Source organism: Phyllobates terribilis, unplaced genomic scaffold (assembly GCF_046119375.1).
Source record: "Phyllobates terribilis strain yellow unplaced genomic scaffold, ASM4611937v1 Scaffold_9__5_contigs__length_417890890, whole genome shotgun sequence".
Taxonomy (NCBI): Eukaryota; Metazoa; Chordata; class Amphibia; order Anura; family Dendrobatidae; genus Phyllobates; species Phyllobates terribilis.
The window spans coordinates 402,003,565-402,029,812 of record NW_027362769.1 but is presented as its reverse complement, the minus strand read 5'-3'; the positions used below and the strand labels follow the sequence as shown (position 1 = coordinate 402,029,812).

The 26,248-nt window shown below is 46.8% G+C and overlaps 1 protein-coding gene across 2 annotated transcripts in view; it reads left to right on the top strand.

Moving 5' to 3' along the window:
* Positions 1-21,581, top strand: part of LOC141161261 (uncharacterized) — a 120,979-nt gene extending 99,398 nt beyond the window's left edge. The window contains exons 6-10 of one of the 2 annotated variants that reach the window (XM_073646044.1): positions 9,366-9,440; positions 9,704-9,772; positions 9,847-9,863; positions 12,786-13,041; positions 21,191-21,581. In XM_073646044.1, the coding sequence (XP_073502145.1) occupies positions 9,366-9,440; positions 9,704-9,772; positions 9,847-9,863; positions 12,786-13,041; positions 21,191-21,345 (572 nt within the window). In that variant the 3' untranslated portion in view covers positions 21,346-21,581. The remainder of the gene's footprint in view (positions 1-9,365; positions 9,441-9,703; positions 9,773-9,846; positions 9,864-12,785; positions 13,042-21,190) is intronic. The other variant, XM_073646045.1, reaches the window with a different exon arrangement.
* Positions 21,582-26,248: the final 4,667 nt, after the last annotated feature.

Sequence of the window (26,248 nt, the reverse complement as noted above, 5' to 3'; positions counted from 1 at the left end):
TGTGGACAAGTAAAAGACCATTTCCTCCTAGCCATGAGAAAGCTAAGAGGTTGAATTTCACCATCTGCAAGCTCTTGGCTACAGAAATGCTGCCTTTCCGCCTGGTGGACACAGAGGATTTTCGAGACCTTATGTCCGTCGCAGTGCCCCAGTACCAGATGCCCAGTCGGCACTACTTCTCAAAGAAAGGTGTGCCTGCGCTCCACCAGCATGTCGCACACAACATCACCGCTTCTTTGAGAAACTCTGTGTGTGACAGGGTGCATTTCACCACAGACACTTGGACGAGTAGGCATGGACAGGGGCATTACATGTCGCTGACTGGGCACTGGGTAACTATGGTGACAGCAGGACAAGGGGCTGCTGTCCAAGTCTTGCCGTCCCCACGAGTTGTGCGTCAATCCTCTTTATGTCAAAGTTCCTCCACTGCTTCTGCCTCCTCAACCTCCTCTCAGTCTTCCACCTGCACCCAAAGCCTGTCTGGTCATGCCACAAGCTTTCTAACTGCGCAGAAGGGATCCTGCACACCTCCTTACTATGCTGGCAGTAGGGCTCAACGTCATCAGGCGGTTTTTACTTTGAAATGTCTGGGAAATGTGAGTCACACAGCTGAGGAGTTGTGGTCAGCTCTGGAGAACCAATTTCATGAATGGTTGTCTCCACTGGACCTGAAACCAGGGAAGGCCGTGTGCGACAATGCTGCAAACCTGGGTGCGGCCCTTCGCCGGGGCAATGTCACACACGTGCCTTGTATGGCTCACGTGTTGAACCTGGTTGTCCAGCAATTTTCAGCCCACTATCCCAGACTAGATGGCCTTCTGCAGAGGGCACGGTCGCTGTGTGCTCACTTCCGCCGTTCGCATCCCGCAGCTCAGCGACTTACATCTCTACAGAAGTCGTTGGGCCTGCCACTTCACCGGCTAAAATGCGATGTGCCTACCCGGTGGAATTCAACTCTGCACATGTTGCAGCGACTGTGGCAGCACCGACAAGCCCTGGTGCAATACGTTCTGACGTATAGCCTGGGCCAACGAGATCCAGAGGTGGGGCAAATCACGCTGGAGGAGTGGTCTCAGATCAGGGACCTATGCACCCTTCTGCACAGTTTTGAAATGGCGACGAAGATGTTTAGTGCTGACGATGCCATTATCAGCATGACTATTCCGGTGATTTACATGCTGGAGCACATGTTAAACAGAATTCGGAGTCAGGTGGTGGCACAAGAGGAGGTGGAGGAAGTAGAGGAGGAGGAGTTCTATGCAGATGGGCTAACATCTGCAAGGTCCAGCCGGTCGGCAGCACCAAAGCAGCAGGCATGTGAGGGTGGGGGAGATGGTTTTACCAGGGCGCATGGTAGCAGCCAAACTAGTGAGGAAGGTGCAGGAGCCCAGGAAGAAGTGGAGGACGAACTGATGGAAGACTCATCAGATGAGGGAGACCTTGATCACATTTCTGTTGTGCGAGGTTGGGGGGAGAGGACAGAGGAAGGAAGCATGATTGTTACCTCGCCACCAACACAACAGGGACTTGGTGCTCCTGGATGCGCAACACACATGAGTGCCTTCTTGCTGCACTACCTGCAACATGACCCTCGAATTGTGAGAATTAGAAATAATCCTGACTACTGGGTTGCCACACTGTTAGATCCCCGGTACAAAAGTAAATTTGCAGAAATTATTCCTGCCATAGAAAGGGATGCACGCATGCAGGAGTATCAGCAGAGACTGTTGCAGAATCTTACATGTGCTTTTCCACAAAACACCAGTGGTGCACGTAGTGAATCTCACAGTTCCAACTTGCCAACTGTGGGACCGTCAAGTGTTCAGCACTCAAACCGTAACAGAACCACAGTATCTGCTGGTAACATCAATTTTGCGGAATCATTTCACCACTTTTTTAGCCCATCCTTTGCAAGGCCACAGGAGACAAGAAGTCTGACACATAGTCAACGCCTAGAGACGATGGTACAGGAGTATCTCCAAGTAAACATTGAAGCCATGAGTGTGTCACTGGACCCTTGCTCTTTTTGGGCTTCCAATCTGGATAAATGGCCGGAGCTAGCCACTTACGCCTTGGAGATCTTGTCATGCCCCGCAGCCAGCGTTCTGTCTGAACGTGTGTTCAGCGCTGCTGGTGGTGTGCTGACAGATAAGCGCACGCGGCTCTCCACTGATAATGTAGACAGACTCACGTTCATAAAGATGAACAAATCATGGATCCGAAACGACTTTTCTACCCCTGTGTCATCCTGGGGAGAGTAAAAGATGGATGATTGGTTAAAATCACCCTACCAACCGTTTTAAGCTTTCAAATTACTAATCATGTTTATCTGTATCTTGGCTGGAAAATAATTTGGGCTTTGTAGCAGTGTGCAGCACTGATTCTATTAGGCCATCTATAATAAGCTCCACCAGATTTAAAATTACTAATCATGTTTATCTGTATCTTGACTGGAAAATAATTTGGGCTTTGTAGCAGTGTGCAGCACTGATCCTATTAGGCCATCTATACTAAGCTCCACCAGATTTAAAATTAATAATAATTTTTAGCTGCATCTAGCCCGGAAAATAATTTTGGGGCTCCGAGATGTGCAAGACACATAAGTGCCTTCTTGCTGCACTACCTGCAACATGACCCTCATATTGTCAGATTCGAAGTAATCATGACTACTGGGTTGCCACACTCTTAGATCCCCCAAACTTTTCGATCAACCTTTTCATTTTAATAAAGACCAAAAAAATGGTCATTTTTGAAATTATAAGCATTAGCAGGTTATTAGAAACTGATATCAAACAGTTTTCAACTCAAAACTTTATTCTAGGTGATGTTACATTTTCACATAGGACCCCTTGTTCGAAAGGAGCTTCTGAACTCTCTCGTCCATTGAATTTGTCAGGTTTTGGATGGTTTCTGCTTCAATTGTTTTGCATGAGGACAGAATACCCTCCTAGAGCTGTTGCTTAGATGTGAACTGCCTCCCGCCATCATAGACACTCCTTTTGATGATGCTCCAGAGGTTCTGAATGGGGTAGAGGTCAGGGGAGCATGGGGGTCACACCATAAGTTTGTCCCCTTTTATGCCCATATCAGCCAGAGATGCAGATGTTTTATGTGCAGCATGAGATGGTGCATTATCATGCAAAAAAATGATCTTGCTGTGAAATACACGGTTCTTCTTCTTGAACCATGGCAGGAAGTGCTGTTTGAGAAAATCCACATACATTATGGAGTTCATCTTTAGCTCCTTCAGGGATCCTAAAGGGCCCGACAATCTCTCTCCCCATGATTCCAGCCCAAAACATTACTCCACCTCCTCCTTGTTGTCGCTGTAGCCGTGTTTGCGTGGGGTGTCCATCAACCAGCCATCCTCCACTCCATCCATCTGGACCATCGAGCGCTGCACGGCACTCATCCGTGAACAAAACAGTTTTGAAATCAGTCTTCATGTAATGTTTGGCCCACTGGAGCCGTTTCTGCTTGTGTGAAGTGGATAGAGGAGGTCGACAGGATGGCGTATGCTCAGCTGCAAACCTCTGAAGGACCCTGCATCTTGTTGTTCGGGGGACGTTGGAGGCACAAGCAGCTTCAAAAACTTGTCTGCTGCTATGACAAGGCTTTTTTGCCGCTGCTCTTTCAACCTGACGTAATTGCCTGTAGGAAAGAGTCCTCAATTTGCCCTTATCAGCACGCACACATGTGTACTGTGAATCAGCTACATACTTCTTGATTGCCAAGACACTTCATCCTGATCATCGCACAATGTTGATTGTAGTCATGCCTTGACCTAAACACTCCACAATTTGTTGCTTCTCAGCAGCCGACACATCCTTTTTCTTTCCCATTTTGGCAGAAAATGTAGGCTGCTTAATAATGTGAGAGAGCCTTCTTAAGTAGTCTTGCCTTTCATTGGACACACCTGCCAAACTAATTAGCACAGGTGTCTGCAATTGCTTACAGTGATATAAAGAGCCCTGACACACATCACCATCAATGAGTTTAACTGACAAACAAACAAATTCTTCCGTTATCACTCCTAAACACTTTTTGCATAATAATTTGGAACACAGTGTACATGTGCTTTTCCACAAAACACCAGTGGTTCACGTAGTGAATCTTACAGTTCTAAGTTGCCAACCGTGGTCTGTATGGAGTTGTTCAATAAAGGGCCCAAAATTAAGATAACATAGATGGGAGAGGTCTCTATGAATAGGAATTCCTAAGTATTTGATACCCTGTGAGGGCCAGGCAAAGGGAAAGTTGGACTGGATGGAATCCTATATGGATTTGGGGAGGGAGACATCGAGGGCCTCAGACTTCGCTGCATTGATTTTAAAATTTGACCATGTAACAAAGTGATCTATTTCAGCCATAACAGCAGGGATGGATATATGTGATTGAGTGATATATACTAGGACATCATCAGCAAATAGAGAGCACTTGTACTCGGTGCCTCCCACCTCAATCCACCTAATATTGGGGTTATGGCGAATTGATGAGAGCAGGTGCTCCGTCACTAGGATGTATAAGAGACGGGACAGAGGACATCCCTGCCTTGTCCCATTGGTGATTGTGAAAGGTGATGAAAATGTTCTGATGCACCCCCTGGGCCTTGGGACACCCGGAGCCGGACCCTTTTTGGTGGATGCTGGTGGTTGTAGTCTTCGTGGCGGCGACCCGGTTCCGTGGCTCAGGGTGGTCAAACCAGTGGCGGAACTATTTATGTGGTTTTGATGTTTAAATGTCCGACTACGCCACCCGTGGATTGCGGTCAGAGTGAACCGCCGCTGCAGGGCAGACCGCTGAGGCTGGTGTTGTGGGTGCAGCAGAGCGTAGCATAACTCCCCACGGGAGGAGTATAGCCTCAGGGCAGTGTATGCGGAGGATGGGGGTGATGGTGCAGGGCAGCAGCAGTAACGACACGGAGTCAGTGATGCAGTCCAGGGCCTTTACTCACAGTTCTTATTATCCAGACCACGTCTGCAGGTAACGGCTGCCCACGTCGTACTGTGCTCACCAGGTGAGGGGCTCAGACAACTCTCAGATAACTTTGGAGCGCTTCACAGGACCCCCTTTGTGTGTCCTTTGTCTGGCCTTTCTTACCAACCCTTCTGTCCGGCTGCCTCGGGCCTCCTCTTGGTAAACTTGGCGCCAGTTTCCCTGACCCTATGTGGTGCCTTCCTAGCGGGTGTAGCGAGGGGCTGCGCCACATAAAATGTCACAGCCTCCGGTTTCTAGCTGAGGGTCGTTTCCTGCCTCCACTAGTTTCGGGTACCGGTCTCCCCCTTTGGCCTGACCCCCCCACGCAGGTGGATTCGGGCGTGCGGTGGCGACTCGCCCATCCGCACCCCTGGAATCCCTTCATTCCTCATTCCTGGAGCCTTCTCCGCTCCTCTTCCTTCCTTCTCCCTCTTCCAGGCCTGGGCCTCTGTTACTAGGCCCGCCTCCGGAGCAGAGCTCATGCAGAGCCCCTGCTCCCTGCCACTTCTGCTCAGACTTCTCTGCACTGAACTAAGATGGTGCCCACCTTTTATACTCCCTTCTCAATGCATCCAGGAACTGCTTCCTCCCTGCTCCTGCACTACAGGGTTCCCCTTCCTCAGTGTTCCCTCCCCCCATTCCAGCCAGGGACAGGGACTGTCGTGCCCATCTCAGAGGCATATTGGTCGCCCTGCCCCACGGCAATGTGGTGTAATGCATGCAGGTGTCGGGTCCTGATCCACACTCCATCCTTACCTGAGAGTGAGATATCACACCTCTGGGTGAGGTGCAATACCTCTGTAGCAACCGAGCCCTCAGGGTGCTACAGTTCCATTTATCTTCAGCCTAGGTGACGTATTGTGATACAGGGCCGTGATTTTGGCTATAAAAGGGTCCCCTAGACCCCTACCCCAAGCTTTTTAAGAGAATCATATATGGCGTGCCAGGAGACTCTATGGAATGCTTTCTCAGCATCCAACGAGAGTATCTAATTACAAATTTTTAACTGCATCTAGCCCAGGAAATACTTTGTGCCTAGTAGCAGTGTCTGCTAGTCAGCGGATTATCCCGGCTGTTAAGCAAGCTACACCACCTGTAGTTTGGACACTTAATTTTTTCAAAGGAAATGCTTCGGGACCACGGGATACTCAGTGAAGAGCATCAGGAGGCACCCCAAGGCATAGGGGCTGGGACTGGCAGTAGGATGCCTTGCGGTGGACAGCCGAGCTCGATCCTTATAAAAGCTTTTAAACTGCAGCAGCTTTAGTGGACGCTACTGGAGCTGGAATTACGCGGCAGCTGGCATGAGACTTGCCCTCCAATAGATCCTTGTAAATGGATTTAAAGTGTATTCATTCAAATTAGAGAGACAATTTAAATTAAAAAGCTTAGAGCTGCCTCCACCACAGGGGGGCTCGCTCGACCCACCAGCGGACAGGCACCAGTATTGGGAGAGGGGGGCTGGCCGTCAGGGTTCACCGCGGCTCTGGCACAAACCCGGCGACACGGAGGTGGCACGGGCAGGAGCGGACCGAACGTGTCGGCTTCTCACTTTTTGGATTTTAGAAGGGCATGACATGCCTATATCTGTGTCTCCCCCTCCTTTTACTCCTCCACCTCTTTTCTTTTCGCATGACTATATGTACTTGTCACTTTTCCATGTGTTAGTTGTGTCTTCTGAGCAGTTTGTCAGCTTTTGGACACCTTTGAAGGTGTTTTCTATGTGTTTCTATGTGTTTTTGTTTGCCTGCCATTGGTTTTAACGGTGTTCGAAGGTGTTCGACGAACAGTTCGACGAACAGTTCGGCGAACACACGGGTGTTCGACGAACCGAACCGAACTCGAACACTACGGGGGTGGCTCAACACTAGTGGCAATACTGAAGAAACATCTCAAGACATCAGTCAGGAAGGTAAAGCTTGGGCGGAAATGGGTCTTCCAAATGGTCAATGACCCGAAGCATACTGCCAAAATGGTAACAAAGTGGCATAAGGATGACCAAGTCAATGTTTTGGAGTGGCCATCACAAAGCCCTGATCTCAACCCTATTGAAAATCTATGGGTAAAGCTGAAAAGGCTGCGGGCAAAGTGACCTCCAAATCTGGATCAGTTACACCAGTTCTGTCAGGAGGAATCGACCCAAATTCCGACCAACTATTGTGAGAAGCTTGTGGAAGGAGATCCCAAACGTGTGACCCAAGTCATTCAGTTTAAGGGCAATGGGACCAAATACTAATGAAATGGATGGAAACTTCTGACTTTGCAGTAAGTAATAAAAATGCCTTAAAACATTCTCTCTCTCTCTCATTATTCTGGCATTTGGCAAATATTAAAAATGATGGGAATCCTGATTGACCTAAAACGGGAAAGGTTTATTCTGATTTCATGTCCGATATTGAGAAAAACCTGTAGATGTGTCTTTTTATATAGTGTATGGAAACTTCTGGTTTCAACTGTATATAGATGGGGAGCAGTCGCCTGCAGTCGCTGGGCTGAGTGGTTGTAAATGGAGCTCTCCTGTGATGCGGCCACCTTGGTCAGTGCCGTGTTAGACGCTCCCTCCCTGTGGAGTTACTCTCTATTTGATCCAAATAACAATTTAGGGCCGAATCAGATGAATTAAACCTGAAACTAATTTTGGGCAATTTACTCGTTCTCTACTTGTAATACACTGTATGTACCCACTGCAGAAACTTCTTGATGCACGTTTCACTACAAAGCTTCCTCAGGAGCTGGTTTGTTGGATATAACTAGAATTGGATATTGAATGTGTCACTTAGCTCTTAGTATGTGTCAGGGTAAGTTCTACTACCCCTGGTCTGTTGCTTTATTTTGCAATGTATCCTCAATTTCCTGGTGATTAGTTTCTGACCTTGGCTTGTTTTTCTGATTACCTGTCTCGTAATTCTGTCCCTGACTTTTACCTCCTAGTTTATACCTGGCATCATGACAACTCTCTGCCAACTCGGTCCACCAGCCGGCTGTTGTTCTGTGGATGTAACACAGGTGGACCTGCATAAGTCCAGATCTCAATATAGGGCTTAAAGGATGATAGATCCTTTGGGATCTGCTAAGAAGAGTGGCTTTTGAAAGCTTTGTGTCTTCCGCCTACAGTGTGTCTTTACAGCTATAAATTTCTCAGGAACACTGCCAGAAGCTGGTGTCTGACAATGCATCATCTGTGAAGCAGGTTATAACAGCCAGAGGGGAAGCAGCTCGTAAAGACATAGTCACCTCTGAGCCTGCCAGTATCTCAGTTCTTAACTTTGAATATTCCTGGGCATCCTGTAAGGCCAGATCATAATAAGCCTTTTGAGGGTCACCAGTCAGATAGGGGGCCAGCACCTCCGACCACTGCTCCGGAGACAGCTTTTTACGCTCTGCTACCCTCTCGAAGAGAGTCAAAAACGCCTCAACATCATCACCTGGAGTCATTTTTTGTATGGCTCATCTTACCGCCTTCCGGACATCTGGAGTTGGGGGAGGGGCTGCCAGCCTCCCATGAACCGCCTCTGCGAGAAATTCCAGCTGCTTCTGCTGTTTTTGGTGCTGTTCTTGTTGCTGCTGCTGTTGGTGGATCTGATGGCATAAGCAGCTTACTTGTCTAATTCTGGGCTAGCACAATGTGCTTAATCAGGTCCCCCATGCTGTCTGTCATCGTTTCCTGGCTTATTGCCGCGGTTTGTCCACAACTGCTATACGTGTTCCAGGAACATTGTCCGCATTCGAAACACCCCCTGTGGTAGATCGGGTCACTCAGCTGCACACAGAGTTAGACACAGGAACACTGCCTCTTTAAATTTCTTGTTGGTTTATTAGAATGCGGCATAAACCAACATAGAGTCCATGAAAGTAAACATGGCCCTTTGGGCAAAACAGGAAAAACAAAACAAAGTGGCAACACAAAGCACAGTCCTTGTGGTAGCGGGGATTTGCCTGCTCAGGGTTTAGCAAAAGGTTCAGGTTAGCACAACACCACGTCTCTTGAGCTACCCTCTCCAGACACCTGAACACTGAATGCCTCAGCAGGCTGTCTATTTAAACCCCAGCCCACACCCTGGGGTGGAGATATGGAGGACAACCTCCCACCCGCTCTATGGTTGTTCTCAAAAACCTAACCCTTAAAATGGCTGCTTAACTCCTCATAACACTTAGTGTGCTGGAGCAAAACTTCTGGGTTTCAAATCAGTGAAGCTAATAGCCTCAGTCAAACATTCCTCCCCTCCAGCACTTTGCCAGGGACTTTGTCATAATACACAAATGTGGAAGTATGCAGCAAAAAACCTGTATATACTTACAATAATAATCCTACAGACACAATTACATACTCGCCACGACCTGTATGTCAGGAATGATCACTACTCACATCGCTGCCTATCGCCCCACAGAAACCAATGATGAACAGCGGGAGACGACTCCACAAGGGACGAAGAGTAACCAAGTGGGGCCACAGGAGAGTGCAAGTAATGTATACACGCAAATATGGGATGTGAGGGTGCGCTGGTAGTCTACAGTCTGAGACCTCTGTATACTGTCCGTGCATTGCGTATATACTGTCTGTATATTATCCATGCCTTGTGTCTTGGCCATGTCTTCTCCATGTCATGGCCATGTCTTGTCCATGTCTTGTCCACATTCCCCCCCAATGCCAGACCTATTTCCACCTCCGTCCTGCATCTTCGTTCCTCACTTTTTTCCTTTATCTTCTTGTTTCTATTTCTTGTAGGTGAATTTAGTTACGGAAAAAGTTCTTCATTTGAAGATAAATTGGAGCAGATGCGAAGATCGATGAGAAGTAATCGTCTTTCTTTACTTTCTCTTCAGCTCAATATTAAAGTTATTAAAATCTTCTTTTGTTCTATTTTTTAGGGAGACTTCCCAATCAGGTAAGTGGAGAAGATCATTATTTTCCTCCCATAGAGACACAATCTAAACCTGGGCCCCTGAGTATAATCTATACAAGGGCCCCAACCTACCATTTATAATATAGTGCCTGATATAGTGTCTGAAGGGCTTCAGGTATCGGGGTCTGAGTGTAAGTGTCCCTCTGCACCCCCTATAGTTACACTCCTGTCTTCTATCACCATTACTCTGGATTTAGGATTAATTTGGATTTCATTAAATTAAATGGCCCAGAGACAATTCTCCAGCCATCCACCAAAAACACGGCCATAAAATAATAAAGCCGTAGAAAGTTAAAAGTGAATATTAACAGAAAGTAAACTAATAACTTATAATTGTCAAAAAACTATGGAAGTACTCCTAAAAATGGCAGACCACACAGTCGCTATGTGGCTTGTGGGTCAGTTGTGCCCGATGCCACCAACCCCTCACCCAACATCTCAATTTCAATGGTATATGCATCCTCAAAGTGTAGAATACAATGAAAAAGATGGGGACTGTCAACTCTATGTCTCACCATTCAGCCTGTGCGCTTGAGTCTCAGTGCGGCAGGTGCAAATATGTTGCTAGATTGAACCTACTGTGCAAAGCCTCAGTCCACACAAAGCAGACCAGCACACCAGGGGGACAGGGCTTAGTCAGCAGTTTATACCTTTTTTAATGCTGTCATTACTTGTGAGGACATCATACTGTGTGTGGGAGAATGTACTGTGAGGACATCATACTGTGTGTGGGGGAATGTACTGTGAGGACATCATACTGTGTGTGGGGGAATGTACTGTGAGGACATCATACTGTGTGTGGGGGAATGTACTGTGAGGACATCATACTGTGAGTGGGGGAATGTGCTGTGAGGACATCATACTGTATGTGGAGGGGAATGTACTGTGGAGACATCAAACTGTGTGGGGGGAATGTACTGTGGAGACATCATACTGTGTGTGGGGGGAATGTACTGTGGGGACAACATACTGTGTGGGGGGAATGTAGTGTGGGGACATCATACTGTGTGGGGGGAATGTAGTGTGGGGACATCATACTGTGTGGGGGGAATGTAGTGTGGGGACATCATACTGTGTGGAGGGAATGTAGTGTGGGGACATCATACTGTGTGGGGGGAATGTAGTGTGGGGACATCATACTGTGTGTGGGGAAAGTACTGTTGGGACATCACAGTGTATGGGGGGAATGTACTGTGGAGACATCATTCTGTGTATGGAGGAATATACTGTGAGGACATCATACTCTGTGTGGGGGGAATGTACTGTGGGGACATCATACTGTGTGAGGGGAATGTACTGTGGGGACATCATACTATGTGGGGGGAATGTACTGTGGGGACATCATACTGTGTATGGAGGAATGTACTGTGAGGACATCATTCTGTGTGTGTGGGGAATGTACTGTGGGGACATCATACTGTGTGGGGGAAATGTACTGTGGGGACATCATACTGTGTGGGGGGAATGTACTGTGAGGACATCATACTGTGTGGGGGAATGTACTGTGGGGACATCATACTGTGTATGGAGGAATGTACTGTGAGGACATCATACTGTATGTGGAGGGGAATGTACTGTGGAGACATCATACTGTGTGGGGGGAATGTACTGTGAGGACATCATACTGTGTGTGGGGAATGTACTGTGGAGACATCATACTGTGTGGGGGGGAATGTAGTGTGGGGACATCATACTGTGTGGGGGGGAATGTAGTGTGGGGACATCATACTGTGTGGGGGGAATGTAGGGTGGGGACATCATACTGTGTGGGGGGAATGTAGTGTGGGGACATCATACTGTGTGGGGGGAATGTAGTGTGGGGACATCATACTGTGTGGGGGGAATGTACTGTGGGGACATCATATTGTGTATGGAGGAATGTACTGTGAGGATATCATACTGTGTGTGGGGAATGTACTGTGGAGACATCATACTGTGTGTGGGGAAAGTACTGTGGGGACATCACAGTGTAGGGGGAGGAATGTACTGTGGAGACATCATTCTGTGTATGGAGGAATATACTGTGAGGACATCATACTGTGTGGGGGGAATGTACTGTGGGGACATCATACTGTGTGGGGGGAATGTACTGTGGGGACATCATACTTTGTATGGAGGAATGTACTGTGAGGACATCATTCTATGTGTGTGGAGAATGTACTGTGGGGACATCATACTGTGTATGGAGGAATGTACTGTGAGGACATCATTCTATGTATGTGGGGGAATGTACTGTGGGGACATCATACTGTGTGGGGGGAATGTACTGTGGGGACATCATACTGTGTGTGGGGGGAATGTACTGTGGGGACATCATACTGTGTGTGGAGGAATGTACTGTGAGGACATCATACTGTGTGGGGGGGAATGTACTGTGGAGACATCATACTGTGTGGGGGAAATGTACTGTGGGGACATCATACTGTGTATTGAGGAATGTACTGTGGAGATATCATTCTGTGTATGGAGGAATGTACTGTGCGGACCTCATACTGTGTGGGGAATGTAGTGTGGGGACATCATACTGTGTGGGGGAAATGTACTGTGGGGACATCATACTGTGTATTGAGGAATGTACTGTGGAGATATCATACTGTGTATGGAGGAATGTACTGTGGAGATATCATTCTGTGTATGGAGGAATGTACTATGGGGACATCATACTGTGTGGGGGAATGTACTGTGGGGACATCATACTATGTATGGAGGAATGTACTGCGGAGATATTCTGTGTATGGAGGAATGTACTGTGAGGACATCATACTGTGTGGGGGAATGTTCTGTGATTGACTTTCTATGCAGTCAGTGATTGACTTTCTATGCAGTCAGTGATTGACTTTCTATGCAGTCAGTGATTGACTTTCTATACAGTTGGAATGGTTTTTACGTTCTTATTTTCACAAGGTAAAAGTTGGGATTTTTTCGAGGTCAGCGGAGAGTGAATATGATTGGCTGAAGAGAATGCTGGAATCTGAGTCCTTTGTAAAGAGCGTCCGGCCTTATTACATTTCCAACAACGGTTTCTCAGAGTTCTCGGACATCGTGTCGAGGTGCGACTTTGGGATCCTGTATCATACCCAGAACAGAGGACGAGTCAATCTCACTGACGTCACCGACTCTCTGTACGACGAGGAGCTAAAAGAGCTGTTCGCAAAGCTGGGTAAGAGATAGTGATGGGAGACCGCGGGAGAGGATGTACTGGTACAGGGAGGCAGCCATAGAGACACCTCCGAGGCATCGGACACAAGTATTTATTAGGATGAGTCAACATCCAATGGGAGAAGTCCCTTCTCATTACCCTGACACTGAAAGTGAATGGTGAGGACCATGTTGTACATCCAGTCATTGATCGATGGTCGAATATCTACCGGATTACACAACACCATCACTGATTTCATACATTGATTCTCCATCATCATCATCAGAGCATCAAGTGAGTGCAATGGCATCGCCAGTGTTGCCAATCTGTTGGAAAACTACAACTCCCAGCATGCATTGATTACAGGTCATAATTCCTGTTATATTTCAGATGGGCGTTGGCTTCAATGATGCCCAATCCACATTGTTAGTCATGGCTGTCAGCGAGCACCTCAACCTCCACTTCTAGAGACTCGCTATTACCATCATGTACGGCAGGGGTGGATTAAGAGTAGCCGGGGCCCCGGGCAGCTTAGAAGGCACGCCCCCCCCAAGCGGTGCAGGGAGATCGCCGCCAGGTGTAAGCTGATTGTCACAGCTGGCACCCGGTGCCATGTGCAGGGAGCGGTCCCGCACCGCTCCCGGCACATTAACCCCCGCAATGCTGCGATCGAAGTCGATAGCAGCATTACGGTGGCAAGGGGGGAGGTGATCGGTATACTCACCTCTCCTGCTGGGGTCCAGCGATGTCTGTGGCGGCTTCCAGATGTTGCCACGATGACCCGATGTCGTCATGACAACATCCAGGTCACCAGGAGGCAGGACGTTAGTTTGGTCATGCGCAGTGCGTGACCAAAGTAATGTCTCCCCTGTGTGCAGCGCTGACAGACTGCATGGCATAGAGAGCTGCTGCTTCTCTCTAAGCCATGCAACCGATCAGGCTGCAAAAAGTGAAAGTCCCATAGTGGTGCAATGTGTAAAAGTAAAAAAAAAAGTAGAAAAATTAAAAAAAAAAAAAAAAAATGTAAGAATATAAAAAAGAAAAAAATAATCCCCAAAAAATAAAAATATATTGAACCCATAATATTTATTTATTATGAAGAAAAAAAAAAAATAAACCAATAAAAGTACACATATTTGGTATCGCCGCGTCTGTAACGACCTGACCTATAAAACTGTCCCACTAGTTAACCCCTTTAGTGAACACGGTAAAAAAAAAAAAGCAAAAAACAATGCTTTATCATCATACCGCCAAACAGAAAATGGAATAACACGCGATCAAAAAGACGAATGTAAATAAAAATGGTACCGCTGAAAACGTCATCTTGTCCCGCAAAAAACAAGCCGCCATACAGCTCCATCATCTGAAAAAAAAAAAAAAATTATAGCTCTTAGAAAAAAGCGATGCAAAAAAATTATTTTTTCTAGAATCGTTTTTATTGTGTAAAAGCTCCAAAACATAAAAAAAAACAATAGAAATGCGGTACTGCTGTAAATGCACTGACCCGAAGAATAAAGCTACCTTATCAATTTTACCACACGCGGAACGACCTTAAAAAAAAAAAAAAAAACGCAAAAAAACAATTCCTGAATTGTTGGTTTTTGTTTATTCTGCCTCCCAAAAATCAGAATAGAAAGCGATCAAAAAATGTCACGTGCCTGAAAATGGCACCAATAACAACGTCAAGTCATCCCGCAAAAAAAAAGCCGTCACATGATTCTGTCAGCCAAAATATGGAAAAATTATAGCTCTCAAAATATTGTGATGCAAACACTAGTCTTTGCAAAAAAAGTGTCTTTTAGTGTGTGACAGCTGTCAGTCATAAAAACCCCATATGATTCTGGCATTGCTGTAATCACACCGACCCGAAGAATAAGGTCGTCTAATCACTTATACCGCACGAGGAACGGCGTAAAAAATAAACGCTGGAGTTAGGATTGGGGATTTTTCAAAAGTAAAGAAAAAAAAATGATGACAATATGGCGACCAGTGTTGAGCGCAAGTGCTCGCTACTTGAGTTTGCATCGGGTGCTCGGGTATGCACTGAGTATCGTGAGTGCTCGAGTCTCCGCCCCATATGCTTCGAGGCTGTCATGAAAACAACACCCACTCTTGGGTCAGACCTTGCAGCTCTCTGGCGCCCCCTTATCCTGCTGGTCAAACACGGTATTGACAGAGGATAAGCATGGGTGCAGCTGCTCTAATTTATGTCGACTATTCCGGCACGTGATGTGACAGGACGTATATATACCACCAGTTCCTTCCAGGAACGTATATATACCTCCGACCAGCCACCCTCAAACCACAATATCACATAAATACTGGTATACTGCCACCACCGATCGCTTAACAGGTGGATCGGGTACCTGGTAGGTAACGTGAATTAGCGAGTGAGGGACGTGTTTGCTCGACATAGGACAAGAAGAAAGAAACTGGTAAATAATTAATGATTTACTCCCAAAAGGGGGGCAGTGTTTACAAAATATATACAAGATATTATAAAGGAGACAATTTACATGTATGCATAAACAGTTATTAAAATAAAAGGGATAAGTAATAGCAAAACCTGCACCACGAGGTGATGGTCTCAGATTCTGTGGGGGGGACGGCTCCCCGGAAATTAGACTTGATTCCTTCACGCAGCGTGTAGTGCATGCGTCTGCGTCCCTGGTTGGAATGGCTTGAAAAATGGCCGATCTGGTTTTTAGCAAGCAGCCAAAACTCTGGGGAACACCCCTTATTTACCTTACAAGGGGGGCTCGGCTTTGCGAGCCCACCCAGCTGCAGAAGACCTAAAAAATCCTTCAGATTCCATATCTTGGTGTGGGGGGGTCCCACATCCAAGAGGGAGACATCATCTTGACCGTCAGCAATATTCATGAAGATAGATATTAAATATGAAACCTCTATGACGCTCAGAAGCTCAGAATCCATTATCTCAGTTCCCGGTCATTCCTCAGTTATGCAAGTTATACTATTGTAATGGGAAAAAGGTAAGCATTCAAAAAACGTGGTTCCGATGTTTCTGTCAGACCTGTGCGTGATTAAAATTGGCATAAAACGTTTGTACAATTAAACAATGGGATTTTTTGGAGGGATTTTCCGGTTTGTACCAGCGCTTGCCCTGGACTGAGGTTTTATGGCGGGTCATAAAAATTCCTGGTTTGGGGAAAAGCAAAAGTAAGTTCTATGTCTTCACTTACAAACAGATAGGGGGTGGGTTTTTTTTGCTTTTTTAAAACATCTCTCATTTTTTAAAACTCGGGCAAAAATACCTTTTGCCTGACAGAGGCCAAAAAAAACGTTGCTGGGATCGCCTGCCATGCACGAGCGATCCCCTACATGTTTTTTTTTGGGTGTCTAACAACCGTGAAACATGCGGGGCGAGGACTCGAGGAAGTCACTCGAGCACCCGCGATACATGGTGCATACCTGAGTACCCGATGCAAACTCAAGTATCGAGCACTTGCGCTCAAGACTAATGACAACTTATTCAATATAATGACCAAATGTTGTCAAATTCTGTCGTTCCTTTGGGTTTAAAATGTACACTATACCCCTTGATAAAATTCTTGGGGGGTCTAGTTTCCAAAATGGGGTCACTTGTGGGAGGTTTCCACTATTTCGGCACATCAGGGGCTCCCGAAACGCGACATGGCGTCTGCTCTTAATTCCAGGCAATTTTGCGTTCAAAAAGTCACACAATGCTCCTTCCCTTCTGAACCCTGCCGTGCGCCCAAACACTGTATTTTCCCCACATATGGGGTATTGGCGTACTCAGGAGAAATTGCACAACAGTTTCTGGGTTCCATTTTCTCCTCTTACCCATGTGAAACTAAAAAAATTGGGGCAAAAGATCATTTTTGTGGAAAAAGTTAGATTTTTTTATTTTCACGGCTTCATGTTCTAAACTTCTGTGAAGCACCTGGGGGTTCAAGGTGCTCACCACACATCTACATAAGTTCCCTCAGGGGTCTAGTTTCCAAAATGGTGTCACTTGTGGGGGGTTTCCACTGTTTAGGCACATCAGGGGCTCTCCAAGTGCAACATGGCGTCCACTAATTATTCAAGCAAATTTTACAATCAAAAAGTCAAATGGCGCTCCTTCTCTTCTGAACCCCGCCGTGCACCCAAACAGTGGTTTTTCCCCACATATGGGGTATCTGCGTAATCAGGGGAAATTGCACAACAAATTTTTGGGTCCATTTTTTCCTGTTACCCCTGCAAAAATAAAAAATTTGGGTCTAAGGTAACATTTTTGTGAAAAAAAGTTAAATGTTCATTTTTTTCTTCCACATTCCAAAAATTCCTGTGAAGCACCTGAAGGGTTAATAAACTTCTTGAATGTGGTTTTGAGCACCTTGAGGGGTGCAGTTTTTAGAATGGTGTCACTTTCGGGTATTTTCTGTCATAAAGGCCCCTCAAAGTCACTTCAAATGTGATGTGGTCCCTAAAAAAAATGGTTTTGTAAATTTTGTTGGAAAAATGAGAAATCGCTGGTCAACTTTTAACCCTTATAGCTCCCTAATAAAAAAAAATGTTGGTTCCAAAATTGTGCTGATGTAAAGTAGACATGTGGGAAATGTTATTTATTAACTATTCTGTGTGACATATCTCTCTGATTTAACGGAATAAAAATTCAAATTTTGAAAATTGTGAAATTTTCAAAATTTTTGCCAAATTTCCAATTTTTTCACAAATAAACACAAATGATATCAAAGAAATTTTACCACAGTCATGAAGTACAATATGTCACGAAAAAACAGTCTCAGAATCAGGGGGATCCGTTGAAGCGTTTCAGAGTAATTACCTCATAAAGTGACATTGGTCAGAATTGTAAAAATTGGCCCGGTCATTAACGTGCAAACCACCCTCGGGGGTAAAGGGGTTAAAAACTCAATTCATACAGACATTAGTGATGAGCGAACATGCTCAGATAAGGTGTTATCCCTGCACGCTCGGGGGCTATCCGAGGATCTTGTAGTGCTCGGATAATATACTCGAGTCCCTGCGGCTGCGTGTTATGTTTTTGTCTGTTAGACAACCACAACACTTAACAAACAGGCAATCCCGCATGTGTTGTATCTGTCTAACAGCAGATACAACATTATATATATAGACCCTAAATGGCCAAACAGTTGTGTACTTGGCTTAATGGCGACTTCTTCCGACGCTTTTTCTCCTCCTTTGCTCATTCAGGGATTCGTCAGGGAATTCCTTCAATCAGGACAAGAAAAGGAGACCATAAGCCGAACTGCAATCAGGATAGCAGCTTACAGGTCCAGGCAATATGCCCCCACATAGCCCCCAACATACAATATGAGCCCCCACATAGCCCCCTACATACAATATGAGCCCCCACATAGCCCCCTACATACAGTATGAGCCCCCACATAGCCCCCTACATACAATATGAGCCCCCACATAGCTCCCTACACACAAGGCCCCCTACATAAAATATGAGCTCCCACACAGCCCCCATTATACAGTGTGAACCCATACACAGCCCCCTGCATACAGTTTGAGCCCCCCATAGCCCTGTACATACATTAGGAGCCCACACACAGACCCCTACATACAGTATGAGCCCCCCACAGCCCTGTACATACAGTAGGAGCCCACACACAGCCCCCTACATACAGTACGAGCCCACACACAGCCCCCTACATACAGTAGGAGCCCACACACAGCCCCCTACATACAGTATGAGTCCAAACACAGCCCCCTACATACAGTAGGAGCCCACACACAGCCCCCTACATACAGTATGAGCCCACACACAGCCCCCTACATACAGTACGAGCCTCCCATAGCCCTGAACATACAGTATGAGTCCACACACAGCTCCCTACATACAGTATGAGCCCCCCATAGCCCTGTACATACAGTAGGAGCCCACACACAGCCCCTACATACAGTATGAGCCCCCTATAGCCCTGTACATACAGTAGGAGCCCACACACAGCCCCTACATACAGTATGAGCCCCCTATAGCCCTGTACATACAGTAGGAGCCCACACACAGCCCCCTACATACAGTATGAGTTCACACATAGGCCCCTACATACAGTATGAGCCCCCACATAGCCCCCTACATACAGTATGAGTCCACACATAGGCCTCTACATTCAGTATGAGCCCCCACATAGCTACCTAGATATGGTAAGAGCTCTCACACAGCCCCATAGATACAGTATGAGCTCCCACATGACTCCCTTTATACAGTATAAATCCACACACAGTCCCCTACATACAATATGACACCACACAGTCCCCCAATATACAGTATGAGCCTCCACATAGCCTCCTATATACAGTATGAGCACCCACATACAGCATGAGTCCACACACAGCACCCAATATACAGTATGAGCCCTCACATAGCCCCCAATATGCAGTATGAGCCCCTACATAGCTACAGTAAGAACCCTCACACAGCCCCATAGATACAGTTTGAGCCCCCACGTAACTCCCTTTATACAGTATGAATTCACACAAAGTCCCCTACATACAATGACACCACACAGTCCCCCAATATACAGTATGAGCCACCACACAGCCATATACATACAGTATGTGTCCTCACATAGCTAACAATATATAGTATGAGCCCCCACATAGTTCCTTGCAGCCCCCAAACCCACAGGATAACATTAATCTGTAGCTCCCAAGATAATATACTATGCAGCCACTAGCAGCCACCACGGTCACATACCCTGTGGCCCCCCCATGGTCATATACCCTGTGCCCCCCCCATGGTCATATGCCTTGCGGCCCCCTATACTCACATACCCTGCAGCCCACAGGGTGACATGCCCAAGTCACTCTCTCACAGAACAGGTTGCTATTTGCTTCTTACCATCACCAGGAGCTGCCAGCAGGAGGGAACAGGAAGCAATGAAGGCAGCACAAGAGGAGCAGGGAGGTGGAACCAGCACTGAGCACCACAGGGTGCAGGAGCAGATAGCCGGGAACATCAGGGGCTCTGCACGTCAGTACAGCAGACGTGGCCACGCAGAGTGCGCTGCGTGTTCGCGTCTGCTGCATTGTCTTGCGGGCGGCGCACCTAACACTATAATGAGGGCAGTCTGTCCATGGGCCCCCCCCCGGAGCATCGGGCCCCGAGCGGTAGCCCATATTGCCCTCATTATGAACCGCCTATGATGTACAGGCAAAGCTCCATCACCCGGCAAGTGCTGGAGCCAACGACTACTGGGGCCCACTTTGCCCAGGTTTCAATTCGTGACATCAAATACAGCTAGTGTGTGCACTACGTGCATGGAGCGGACTGAAGAGCTAAGTCCACTTCATAGTGCCTGGTGGCGGCTGTGCTATACAGCTGGCATCTGAGCTAACTTCAAGCGCAAAAAAAAATCTGCAGATCTTTGTAGAATTCAATTCCACTTAAATGTAATTGCTCATCTCTAACTGCAATATTACTCTACAATCGATCAAGTGACCCCTGGTTCATGTACCCTGGGGGGCTGAATAAAAAGCAATGAAAAATATATGAATAATATTTGCAAAAAAAAATTAATATTTAATAGTTCTTATCACCACCTATGACATAAAAAATAAAATGATCCCCATGCTTGGTATGGCAGCATGCGGAACTGTCCGAACCACTAAGATATCATCATATTCACCCCGTACAATGAACGCCAACATAGGAACAAATGAAAATGTCAAAAATGCTGGTTTTTTTGGTTTTGCTTTCTAAAAATGGAGGAAATAAAGATCAGAAAGTCACCAAATTAGTAATGATAAAACAGAGCTTGTACCGCAAAAAAAACAAACAGCGCCTTCATCTGAAAAATAAAAAGAATGTCAGCTCTTGGAAGGCGAGGAGGAAAAATTAAAGTGAATAGGGTTCTGCTAAGAGGGTAAACCTGGGGCTGACCCCCAGGTCAGTGGCTCCTCTGATCTTCTAAGTGACTAAATTAATCAATGGAAGATGAGAAAAGAGGAGCAGACGAGCGCAGCTCTGGGTGAAACGAGACGACACCACATGTGATGTACAGCGTGACCCAAGGAAGCTCCATCATAGGACCTCATTCTTCTCCAGGCCGGGCTCTCATCCTGGATCCTTTTCTTCTCTTTTTATTATTATTTATAATCACAATTTTGTAATTTTGTTCTAACGACAGAACATTATATTCCCGAAATGCAGAAAAGAAGAACGTGATTGTGGTGATCGATGACCTGAAGGACAGTAGTGAAGAGAGGAAGAATGAGATCCTGAAGGAACAGCCCAAACTCAAGTCGTTGGCCACCGATGTGTTCCTGTTCACTGGAGATCAGAAGAAAGTAATGGAGGAGAAATAAAGAAAACATCTACTAAGGAAGGAGCCTGTGATAAGGGATGGGTCAGACAGAAGTGATGCAGACGAGGATGAACCGCACTAATCCGGGAAGAACTCTACCTCTCCATCGTAAATTATAATATCGGAAAGCTTCTAACTGACCAGAGGGCGGCCATTGTGTAAAGAACAATCTATAACAATGGTCATCCACCACTACAGATCAACCAATCATTAAAAAATTAAACATATCTCAGCCTTGATGAATTTTTCCCCAAAAATTTGATTTAAGAAACAATAAAGACATCTCAAATCTCAACAATGTAAACCATCTCTGTGTACAGGAAACACGTGTGTAACACTCTGAGGTCCCCTAGGACTGTATCCAGGGCCGGACTGGCCATCTGGCAATTCTGGCAAATGCCAGATGAGCCAGTACCAGCTGTGGGCCGCTCCTTCACTCCAGGGACGCACGTGCAAACCTTCCTCGTGGAGCCCCAATTGAGATTCCTGCGCTACGCAGGGATTAACTCCAGTGGTGACCTGACCTCAGCTTCTTTCTATCTGCATTTAGTATATGAAGGAGATAGGAGGGGATGATGCTGATGTAGCCAGTCAGCCTAATTATCCTTAGTGACTCAGTCAGGGGCGGACATTGACTGCTTGGGGCCCCTGTGCAAGAAATGTGTCTGGGCCCCCCACCTTTTATGGCGACAAAGCTACAGATGTATATATAGCCACACACACATATATACCTCTAACATAGCCTCCTTTATTATGTATATTGCCGCCCCTTATTACACAGTGCCCTCTCTTGCTATGTATAGCACCGTCCCTTACATATTGGATTATCTATAGCGCCCTGTTCTTTATTACATAGCGTCCTCTCTTGTTAGATATATAATGCAATGATGGCTGATGGAGCATGGGAAAGCTTCTTTTATGATGGAGGAGCTGATGGACTGGTCTTCTGGTCACCGGCTGCTCCATCAGCAATCATTATATATCTAACAAGAGACGACTATGTAATAAAAGAGGGCGCTGTGACTGACAAAAATTACAAGAATACGCTATGTAAGGGACAGCACTGTACATAACAGCAGAGGAAGCTATATAATAAGGGACAGCACTGTACATATCAGCAGAAGAAGCTATATAATAAGGGACAGCACTGTACATAACAGCAGAGGAAGCTATATAATAAGAGACGGCACCATCTATAATATAACGGGAGATGTGTGTCTCCGTCTGAAGCCTTTATAGACTGCGCAAGCGCGATACGCAGTCTGGTTCCAGACAGAAGAACGCATGGAGCTGTTACAGGTAAGAGGAGTGTATGGCACCAGAGATTGCGGTAGGTGTAGACACTGAACGCATGCCGCGATCACCGGCGCCATACTTACATACTTACCTGACCGGGAGGAGCGCTGCCGCGGAGCCTCTCTTCGCCGGAGACCGGGGCAGGAGTGAGGCGTCAGATCGGCGCATTCATGTAGCGCTATCTGGTGCCATTTTACTGTCTTCAGTAAAATGGCGCCGAACAGTGCGGTATGGGCATGCACGTACTCCGGCGCACTCCTCCCCCGGCCTCCGGCACAACAGGACACAGCGCTGGAGCACAGGGAAGAAAGGTGAGTATAAGTGTTTATTTTTTTGTATGTGTGTACAACGTGAAAGGGATGAGGGGTGCCATACATACCAGGATTGGGGGGATGAGGGGTAGCATGCATACCAGGATTGGGGGATGAGGGGTGCCATACATACCAGGATTGGGAGATGAGGGGTGCCATACATACCAGGATTGGGGTATGAGGGGGCCACGCATACCAGGATTGGGGGACAAGGGGTACCATGCATACCAGGATTGGGGGGGATGAGGAGCACCATGTATACCAGGATTGGGGGATGAGGGGTGCCATACATACCAGGATTGGGGGATGAGAGGGCCACGCATACCAGGATTGGGGTATGAGGGGGCCACGCATACCAGGATTGGGGGACGAGGGGTACCATGCATACCAGGATTGGGGGGATGAGGGGTACCATGCATACCAGGATTGGGGGATGAGGGGTGCCATACATACCAGGATTGGGGGATGAGGGGTGCCATACATACCAGGATTGTGGGGTGAGGGGTCCACACATACCAGGATTGGTGAGTGAGGGGCACATGCATACCAGGATTGTGGGGTGAGGGGATCATGCATACCAGGATGAGGGGTGCCATGCATTCCAGGATTGGGGGTGAGGGGTGCTGTACATAATAAGAGAGTACACTATATACTAAGAGACTGTGCTATACATACAGTAATACAGCTACATTCCTGCATCGGTGTGTAGTGTCGGTGTGCTGCCCTGTTTTACAGTCGCATTGAGCATGTCCTATTCTAATCCTCAAAATTGGATCAGAACAGGACATTCTCTGACCCTCTTAGATCTCATTCTCAGATCCATGATTTTCATGGATGTGTGAATGGACCTATAAAACTCTACAAGTCCGTGGACCATCCGATAAAAAAATCTGACAGCACACGGACATTTCACACAAATGTGAGAATGTGGCCTAAGGGATTTTACAGACAACATTATCACTCCAAGTCACACAGTGCAGATACAGAATAATATTTACATCCAGGCACTTACCGCTGACGTCTCATCTGATCAGAGTCGTTTTCTGCTGCTTCTTCTCCGTCTGGTCAGACCTTCATGTCAACATCTCCCAGCCACGACTCGTCTTGTCACGATGATCTCGAGCCTAGAAAATAACAAGGTCACATATTGTATGCATACATGTGTCTCCCTCGCTCTGCGTCCTCGAATACAGATATGTACCCCCCCATTAATATACTATTAGCCACTTAGTAATCAAAATATAAAGTGATAAGCAGCACTGTGCCCCCCATTAACTATAATCTCTGCCACCCAATAATATAAATTATTCAGTCTCTGTGACTCTCCCCAATTAACTGTAAGGCTATGTGCACACGGGAAATATACAAGGTTTTACAGTACAAGCAAAGTGAAACCCCCATCATTGCTCTCTCCCAGCACCCCCATCATTGCTCTCTCCAAGCACCCCCATCATTGCTCTCCCCAGGCTCGTCATTGCTCTTCCCATCGCCATCATTGCTCTCCCCAGCCCCATCATTGCTCTACCTATCGCCATCATTGCCCTCCCCAGTCCCATCATTGCTCTACCCAGTCCCATCATTGCTCTACCCAGTCCCATCGTTGCTCTCCCCAGCCCCATCACTGCTCTCCCCATCCACATCATTGCTCTCCCCAGCCCCATCATTGCTCTCTCAAGCCCCATCATTGCTCTCCCCATCACCATCATTGCTCTCCCCAGTCCCATCATTGCTCTACCCAGTCCCATCATTGCTCTCCCCAGCCCAATCATTGCTCTCCCCATCCACGTCATTGCTCACCCCAGCCCAATCATCCGATCATTGCTCTCTCCAGCCCCATCATTGCTCTCCCCCACCTCCCCTCCTTCTCCTGTTCCTCTCCCAGCATTTCAGTATAAAAAAATAAAAAACACAACTTACCTCTCAGCCCGCTCCCCTGCAGCATCCCTGTCCCCGGTAACTTTCTCCCTGAGACAGGCCCGCGCTGCTTAATGATGTCATCAAGCAGTGCGGGCCTGTGTCAGGGAGGAAGCACCGGGAAGGAAGCATAGGTGAGGACAGATCCCTCCAACTCCGCTGCCATTTTCCTCCTGTCAGCAGCAGAACTGCAGGGATTGCTTCCTGCCCGCAGCATATAATGAGGGAAATCTGGCCATGGGCCCCCCGGAGCCTGGGGGTCCAAGAAACAGGCCAGATTGCCCTCATCATTAGCCACCCGGCAAGGGCCTCACTGCACCACCGGGCCCCACTGCAGTTGCATCAGCTGCACTGGCGTTAGGTCCTCACCTGGACCCAGTCATCCCAGCAAGAGCAGCTGACACAGACAGTAGTGCAGCATGGTGACAGTCATGCTCAGATGAGTTCGGCAGATTACATGCCATCCCACATTCAGGCCGTGATTAAAGCATCTCTGAGTGTGGGGCAGTTGTCCTGTAGCAGCTCTGGTATCCCTGATCTGCTGATTTCCTCTCACTCCTCTTATCACTGTCATGTGTTTATAGAATCTGCACTGATGAGGGGCAGCACCTCGAAACACAAAGTCAGCAAATTGAGATTTTAGTTTGGGCTTTTATCCAAAGTCATGATGCAGGGCTAGTTAGAAAGTCGATATTGACTTTTAGAATTGCTATTTCCAATAGGTGGTGCTAGAGTTCTAGTCCTCTCCCTCTCTGAAGAGACAATTGGCAGTAGGGTCTTGTCACTGTGCAATAATCTTCTCAGTGCACAGTGACAGTGCGCAACCTCAAGCTACAAAGAGAGCGCACTGTTAGTGCACATTGTAAGGAGAGAACGGGGAGAGCAGAGACCAGCCCTGCTAGGGACAGTGAGGTCACTTTTGTGGGTGAAGCTATTTTTTCTTAACCAATATCATTGGATCGCTGCTGCATGAAGAATGAAAAAATGCGTCATTGATGCACTATAATCACTATGATCAACCAAAACATGTATACGCTGAGCACATACATACAGGCATGTACGTACATGATGACATATGTATACAGAGCACCTACATACAAACGCATGCGTACACAGAGCACATACACACTGACACATTAAATCGCCAATTCATCCATTATACAACCATATGGTTTCACAAAAAGCTAACGCCGCAAAGCAAGGAGTTTTTATAGCTAAAAGAAATACTTTATTGAAATTACACGTAACAAACAAAAAAATGAAGTATACATAACACAACAACACAGAGTGTTTTAGCAACTACACAGTACAGATATTTAGTGTCAAAAATAGGTATATTGATATGAATGCACAGATCAAATACAATATAAGTAATAGACACAA